General features: G+C 38.5%; 1 protein-coding gene across 1 annotated transcript in view; it reads left to right on the forward strand.

Moving 5' to 3' along the window:
- Positions 1-7,874, forward strand: part of LOC104539891 (ADP-ribosylation factor GTPase-activating protein 1-like) — a gene marked incomplete at its 5' end in the record, with an annotated part of 8,302 nt that extends 428 nt beyond the window's left edge. Inside the window, 5 exons of the mRNA XM_010183555.1 lie at positions 667-699; positions 3,613-3,669; positions 5,671-5,730; positions 6,780-6,856; positions 7,331-7,874. Coding sequence (XP_010181857.1) covers positions 667-699; positions 3,613-3,669; positions 5,671-5,730; positions 6,780-6,856; positions 7,331-7,685 — 582 coding nt within the window. The remainder of the gene's footprint in view (positions 1-666; positions 700-3,612; positions 3,670-5,670; positions 5,731-6,779; positions 6,857-7,330) is intronic.
- Positions 7,875-8,264: the final 390 nt, after the last annotated feature.

The raw sequence follows: 8,264 nt of genomic DNA on the forward strand, positions 1-8,264 counted from the left end.
GGCTTTATATTTTTTTCCTTCCTTTGACTTCCCTCAAACTAGCATTTTTTTGTCAGTTTAAATAGAAAGCTTGTTGGGCACAGAGTGTGTCTGGAGGGGACACTGTGGGGAAAATCTGAGGCATGGTCTTCACGCTCTGCATGTTCTGCAAACTCACATACTTAGGCGACAGCCGATCAACTGACTGGAGTCTAAAACCAGAGGAAGTAAAAATTTATTATGTTTTATATAGATGCTGGTGGAAAGATTGGATTAAATATTTTTGTGGAAAGAATGCATTACAACTTTTTTTGGTTTTGTTTAGTACTCTTTCAAATTTTTACCAGTGTTAACAGTTATCTCTTAACTGTTACACTCATAAACTGTTTAAATTTCTCTCTTACTTTGAGTGATGTTGTGAGAGACAGAAGTATTGCTACTCATCTGCATTGGCTCGCCAAGGTCTTCTCTATATTGAAGACGCTTTCTTCCCCCTGTTGTAAGCTGAGAAAGACCGATGCTTCCCCAGAGGCATCTGGCATGCCAGAGGTGGTGATACGGATATACTCTGTTCATGCAAAGTTCCATTTGTCTTGAAGAGGATCATGCAGCATTTCTGAATGTTTGTATTTAAGAAACAAAGGTTTTATTCCTAGTAAACTTGAACGTATTTGCTTTTTTTCACAGGCTTCCAGATTTGGATCTCAAGCAAGTCAAAAGGTGATTATAGATTTAGTTCTGTCTTACTGACTAATTAGCTTTCCATGTTATGTATATATCAGCCTGCACTGATTGATTTAGATTTGATCAGCAGACCAGTGTGTTTATCCTTCATAGTGCACAGTAATTTTTAGGTTCTAGTTTTTATTTCTGTGGGAGTTGTGATCAACTGCAGTGATCAAATTAAGCAGGAAATAAACAGTGATACTCTGCTGTGTATAACAGTCAGCTGTACTGGAGAGGCAGTAGAATGAAATACTTTAATTCATGCTTTTTAAATTCCAATGTAAAAATTTGTAAAAGAACAGGATTCTTGATGTGCCAGAGTTCTGAGAGGGCTTCCATATATTATTGTATAGTATAGGGAGTTTGACTCTCAACTGTAACTCTTCTTGTATATGTAGTAGTAGCTTGGCATGCTTTCTGATATGCATAGGATGCTATTGCTCAAAACAAATGTGAAACTGCAGGTTTTGATGTTCAAAGAGATGTGTGCAGTAGGATATTAGTACTTCAGATAGCAAGCCAAACACGTGCATGTTTGGCACCAGAAATGTCTTGTTAAAGCACCCAAACTTGATACTTACAAGCTTTAAAGTATTTGCTGCTTGGCTTAGCTAAGAAAAACTGAGTGTTCTACAAGTCCCTCCTCTTTCACTCCTTCCAGCAGTTTCCCTTTCAGAAAACTGTTCTTCCTTTTAGTAGTAGTAGCAAATGTAGATATAATACTAAGTGTAAAAGCTCATCACATCTACTGACAAGGACCAGAGGAACATGGTGCTCTAGAGTCTAAGCCCTCTTACTGAAGCTTAGATTTTGTTCCTGGAACATCTGATCTCTTGCGCTGTAGAACAGATTTAACATCTTTTTGATGAATATATTGTTTAAAAGTGTATTTGGTGTCCAGTGACCAAACATTCACTATTTATCTTGTCAGTAGATGTTAAAGTTGGAAAAGGTTCATGCTCCTTAACTTGCCTGAAAAATGCTGCTAATTTTTTGCTAAAAGCTGCTTCTACCTTCCTTGCTTTTTCTCTTTTGCTGTCTGGGTAAAGTTTTGGGGCTACAAGCAGCAGCCAGAGCCGGTAACGCCCTCACGTATTTTCTTGTGCATGGGATCCCTGTCACTGTTCGTGCTGAATATGTGCATTTGCTCTTGAGCTGTGTTTTCATTTTATGCCTTAAGTCAAATCTATGTGTTTCATACAGTTATGTTTCTTCAAACCTATTGAAAATAGGTTAAGCTGGATAGAGCTGTCCAAACTCTGCCCTCTCAGAAAACATGCTGTACTTTTGTCCATGCTCTTCATAAGCACAGATGATTTCAGGATTTCTGTTTGCATGTCTGATCGAGGAATGCAGTACACCGAGAACTACCCCCGGGTGTATTTGAAGGCAGCCTCTTAAATAAATGCCCCATTAGGTTATGTTTGTAATGGTGTAATCCTAAATTCAACAGTAGTAAAGATGAAGAAGCAATTCAGGTGGAAACACAGTTGTAACCAGATCTTCCCTTTCTGTATTTAGAAAATTCTGTGGTTGAGTAAATGGGGTAATATGAAAATTCTCCTTGATTCTAGTAATGACTTCACTTAGAATACCTGAACTGTTCGTCTTACCATATTATATTCTCTATTATGTGGCATAAACAGTTTGCCAGGTTTAATAGGCTCTGAAGGATTTTTTTCAAAGACGAAAAGTCCCCTTTCTTGTTTTTCTTAAACACTTCCAATGGAAACAAGTCTTGTGTGACTTGCATTTGTATTTTTTGCTACGTGGAAATAAGGTTACCTTTTGCCTTTATCTTCTCAAATAACTAATAATAAGGAGTAGAAGTACTGGAGATAATGATGGTTGGGTAGAGAGGAGATTCTGGTAGTGCTCTGGCTGAGGGATAGGCTTTTTCGACACCTGGGAATCTCTGGAGGAGAGATGTTCAAGGTGCCCTGTCCCCAGCAAGAACAGGAATGTCAGAACCAATGTCAGTGATAAGGTATAAACCCTTAGGAAATGAAATTTCATCAGTCTCTGCTAATGTTGAGGAATAATGTTTGTCTGGCAAGCAAATTTGCCCTCTTGGATTAATTGGGCTAATTCAGAAGGTAATCAGTATTCCATGGCAATTCTGAAGAAAAGTTTAGCTCAAAGGTTTATTATTGTAGTAGGGAAAGGAATGATTACACAAGAAACATTTGCAAACCCTGCTGTCTGTGTCAATATCGTCTTAGGAAAGTAATTTTGTGCCTTATATTGTGGGCTTACATTTTTGTAATATGCTTCTAAAGTGAAATATCCTTGTGTGTCTTGTTCTGGATTGCAGTAGGTTTCTGAAGTTCATTGCTTTATCTCCCTGCAAACCTGGAGCTGTAAAAAAGATTATAAAAATCTCTGTCACGGCTTTTCTCCTTGTGTATTACGTAGAAACAATTGTGTAGTTATTAATAGCTGACAAGAGCAGCACTACAAGACAGAAGAACTGGAGAAAAATTGGCCAAAAAGATGTAATTGTACGAGTAATTCCATTAGTAAGGAAAAATAAGGGTGGGTGAGGTCAGTTCTTCCAAATGCTCAGCTGCAGGCACTAGCAGGGGGCCCATCTCTAGGCTATTGCTGAACCATTGCTTCTGCTTCCAGTGCAAGGTCAGACTTCGCTTGGGCTCTGGGCATCTCCAACAACCTATTGCCATGTGCATCTCCTTTTAATTTATTTTCTTTTTACTGCAGCACTGTACTGTGTGTGCTTTTCAGCTCATTCTGCTTGTACGAATCAAAGCTTGAGGCTTCATGTGTTTTTGGAGCTACTGCGGAGAAATTAGCCTGCAGAAGATGTTGGCTGTGCTCTTTTTATTGTTTTGGTTTTTTTTAAAAAAGGGAAAATATAACTGACTTTGTTTTTGTTTTGCTTTTAAATAGGCATCAGAGTTAGGTCAGACATTAAATGAAAATGTTCTCAAACCTGCACAGGAAAAGGTAACTTTGAAACTAGTAAATTACTTGCAGACGTGGTTATGGTGACTTAGGGAGTGATTGGTTCCTCCTGCAACAACTGCCCAGTTTGTCAATGCATCCTTCTCTTTTTTCATGCACTACCACAGTAGCAAAGGGGAAACATTAAATAATCCAAAGCATTAACAAAAAAAGGTTAATGAGGGGAATTTCCCTGCACCAATCTTTTCTATGTCCACAAGAGTCTGTTACAGTCTTCCCCATTAGATGCTATTTTATAAATTTTGTGGTTTCAATAATGGAAGATGGGGCAAGATGAAAATGCACCTTAAATGGATATAAAAACCAGTTACTAAAGAAAATATCATTAGTAGTATCTTTGAGTGTTAAGTTCACCCATCTGCCTACAGTGGTGGTTTTAACTCAGCTAAGCATCTTTGATCCACTGTAGTTTGTCTGCTGCCTCATCGGGGGCAGTAGAATTTGGGGCAAAACGCATGATTATGACGAGTAGAGACAATTTATCAACAGAAGTAACATGTTCTTGCAACCTTTATTGTGTATTTGTTCAGAATATTCTGGTAGTCAGTTAATACTGAGTTTTGCATGGATTCATATACAAAGTGTGGTCTAAAGTAACACTTGGATGAGCTGTTCTGGTTACTGTGGTGTTTTTAGGAAATGAGATTGAAGCAGATTTGCATCTTCCCATGACAGTGTCAGCGACCAAACCCGTGTGGTTGATGGCACTTCCAGCAGCAGTTGGAGGAAGACACAAATGCTGAGCTGAGGAAATACAGATGGTCCCTAGTGGGCATACAAAAAAAGCAAGGCATTCCTCATAAGTGTCTACTGATCACTGATACTTCGAATTTTAGTCAAAGATTCTCCCAAGCGTCAAACGTTGCCTTCCTGTTTCATATGTTTGAAAAAAGTGTGCTTTTACGTCTTTCCCGTTTGGCATGCATTTGTTCTGTGCTTCTAGAATTTTGGATTAGCTCCAAAATTTTGATGAAGTCTTTCCTGAGAATATTGTGCTCTACTTACCTATGTACCTTTCCCCAAAATATATTGGTTTTGATAAAGCTGACTGATTTTTGCTGTTGTAAGAGAAGCAGTGCCACCTCTTTGGGATACAGATTAATTTTCAATTTGAAAATAATGGTTTAATCACACTACAAAAGAATTTCTCTTGCATTACCTTTATTAATTCAACATTCTTTATATGGCATTTCAATTCACAGGAGAAGACTCTAATTGGTTTCCTATCCCCTAGAATTATCCACAATTTATTTCAGAGTGCTTAGATGCATTATTTTCAGGGTTATTTTTAGGGTGCATTTCCTTGAGCTGATTTTTATTTTGTAGGACAGTTTAATGAGAAATGTTGCATTCTATATTAAAAAAAAGAAAAGGGTCTGTTTCCCGTAGGATGCTGTGCTGTTAGTTCTAAATAAGTGTTACTTTCTGAAGTATTCAGTGGTCACTGCCTGACATGATTATAGAAAGTCACTTGCTTTGGAGCAGCTGCTATTTATTAATTTGTGAAAGACACCAATCATTCTGGTTGGCCAAAGTTCAAAGCCCTTTTAATATTTGGATAAGCATGCATAAAAGATAGAGAATAAAATGGATCTGATAGGTTTTTAATCTCTTCAAACCAATCTTTTCATATAGTAAAATATATTTATACAGTACCACATTTGCAGATTTCTTTTTTTGCACTGGTGTTTTTATGCTCAACATCGGTGTAATGATACCTACCTCAAATGTGTGTATATCAGCAGAAAATTCCCACAACCTTCAGAGGGCTGAGCTTCGCTCCATCACACATCAATACACTTTATACGGCATTTTCTTAAATCTGTTAGTTTTGACTTAAGTAAATTTTGATTCCCTTTCAGTTTGGGGTTGTTTGTTTTATGTCACACTTTTTGTTCTTAGCGTTAAGCCCAAGTAAGCTTGTCGTAAGGTTTCAATAATGCTTTGTTTTATGACTAATTACCAATACTTTGAATCACATAGGTGAAAGAGGGGAAAATATTTGAGGAGGTCACCGTGGGGGTATCGCAGTTGGCCAGCAAGGTATGAAGTGGCCTGCCTGCCTTTAAGGAGGCCAAACAGTAAGCCAGTCTCCATATTCTTCCAGAAAGTTTGTAGTGAAACAAAATCACAATGCAGCTTTAGTCTGTGCTTGTGCCAAATACAGGAATTTCGACAGTGTAATTTTCAGTGTTCAGAACTTCTGTTGGGGTGTTAAAAAGCTGTACAGGTACGATGTAGTCCTCACAGTTTCACTGAGGGCATGATGTAGACTTAAAAGACAGTGTTCAAAAAACATCCATTAGAGAATATGGAGACAGCTTGCATTACGTTTGTATGGTTAAACGTACTAATGTTCTGTACATTTTTTCTTTGTCTTCTGCTATCATTGCTTGGTAACGTGGTAAGTGCTCTCTGCAACTAAGTGCAGAAGTCCTGCATGGTCTAATACTTGTTTTGATAACTTGTGCAGTGTTACCTCAGAGGAAGCTCTGTCGTGTACCAGCTTAGGGCCTTAAATGTTGGGAATATTTGGCTTAAATAAGTGATGTTTCCTGGTCAGGCTCTGAATGAATTCATCCTCTGTATATGTGACTTCGAATAGTGACTTTCATGGGTGTCACTTCAGAATTCCTGTTTCTAATCCAATGCCTGTCCATTATAATAACCCCAAAGGGTTCTTCTAGCAGTTGTGTTTATTCCAGAACTCAACTTTTGGCCTGTTCTACATGGGCATTGAAATAATACTACTGAAACAGGATGAAAGCAGTTCTGTAGAACAGTAGAAATATAAATCCTAGTTCTGTGAATCAGAACATCAGTGCTGTCATCAAGTTTAATTTTAGGTGAGGAGTAATTCCAACATTTTTGTGAAGGAAGTCTAGGAGGGAATTCAAAAGCTGTTACTGACAATGATGGGTGAAAGAAGCTGAACTTGACCTACTTTTCACTTCTGCTGTGAGTGAAATTTTCTGATAAAATGTGTTTGCTTTATCTGAACAAGTGGAGGAATGTGTTGTGGCTTTTGCTGTTGCACTTGGAAGAGGTGTTGGTTAAGTCCAGATGAATGCAATGTCTTTTTTTCCCCCTAGGTCCAGGGAGTTGGAAGTAAGGGATGGCGAGATGTCACCACTTTCTTTTCTGGCAAACCAGATGATAACTTTGAAAGGTATTTTTTTTGATTACTATTTTCTGTGTCTTTAAACACATAATTTTATCTCCTGTATGTCCTCTACAGTATAGCAATAGCAGGTAACTTTTTAAATACGAAGAAATTACACTGTCTTTGCTAGTAGTCTGCCTGTATGTAATATGGGAGGAATTCAGTCTGTTTCTTTATGACAGTTGTTAAACTGAGAACAAAACAATGCACAGCACCTTCGCTTTAATTTTTTCCCAAATGCATATCCGCCTGCACTCCCAACTTGGGCCTGTTAGGACTTAAGACTGTTAACAGAAATCTGTGAATGAGAATATAAGCTTATGCCATTTGGAGCAATGTATTTATTTCTTCTGCCTTCATCCTCAGTTTTTGTTTAAGCAAGGGGCAGTAGCGTTACTGTTTTCTTTCATTGTGGTCATTTATGTTTATTGTTATGTTTGTCATAACTAATTTATCCTTTCTTTTCCCTTCCCATAAAAGACCAGCTGAGGGAGAGAGCTACCAGAACAGTGGAGGGGAGGGCTACCAGAACAGTGCTGTAGATCAAAGCTTCTGGGAGACCTTTGGCAACTCCGATCCACCAAAAGCTCATAAATCTCCAAGCAGCGAGAGCTGGACCTATGTGGACAATTCCACAGAGAAGAAGAGCTCCGATAGCTGGGACGTGTGGGGCTCGGGAACGGTCTCCAACAACAAGAACAGTAACAGCGACAGCTGGGAAAACTGGGAGACCAACTGGGAAAACTCAGGAGGGGAGAGCAAGACCAAAAAACCTCCTAAGGCAACAAAAAAGGCGTCTTCGGCTGATGATGGGTGGGATAACCAGAACTGGTAGAACTCTCTTAACCCTGTTTTGCACAGCTAGGAAGGGAGGCTATGCTGTCTGATTGAGGGGGGGGAAGTTTTACGTGCAACTGGAGTATCTTGGTTGACCTTACTGATCTGTTACTTTTGTGCTTTCCATTCATTCTCCTTTCTTCTCTCCTGGTTTAGGAAAAAAAAAAAAAGTAGCATCTGAATCTTTTATTACATAAAAATGGCTCTCCCTTTTTTAAGGAAAGAGATAAATGTATTCTCCTTGCACTGTTGAAGCTGGGTACAGTGGCTTTCTTAACACGAATGTTCAAATGAAAACAATCTGTGCAAGCACACTTTCATGGCACAACCTTGCATGTGTAGGTTAATAGGTATTCATCCAGTCCTCGTATAACGTGAGATGACGAGGTGTTGAATGCACACAAAGGACAGGGTGTGTCTTGAAAAGATAGCCATTAAATAAGCAAACATTCAAACTATTTGAATAGATCAAATGCCTTAGGGATTGCTCTGACCATGTTAAGTCTGGCAATCCAAGATGGTCTTTAAGATATTCATTTTCGAAGCTTTGCTTTTAAACTTTATGAGATATCTTTTT

Source organism: Mesitornis unicolor, unplaced genomic scaffold (genome assembly GCF_000695765.1).
Source record: "Mesitornis unicolor isolate BGI_N332 unplaced genomic scaffold, ASM69576v1 scaffold3334, whole genome shotgun sequence".
Classification (NCBI taxonomy): domain Eukaryota; kingdom Metazoa; phylum Chordata; class Aves; order Mesitornithiformes; family Mesitornithidae; genus Mesitornis; species Mesitornis unicolor.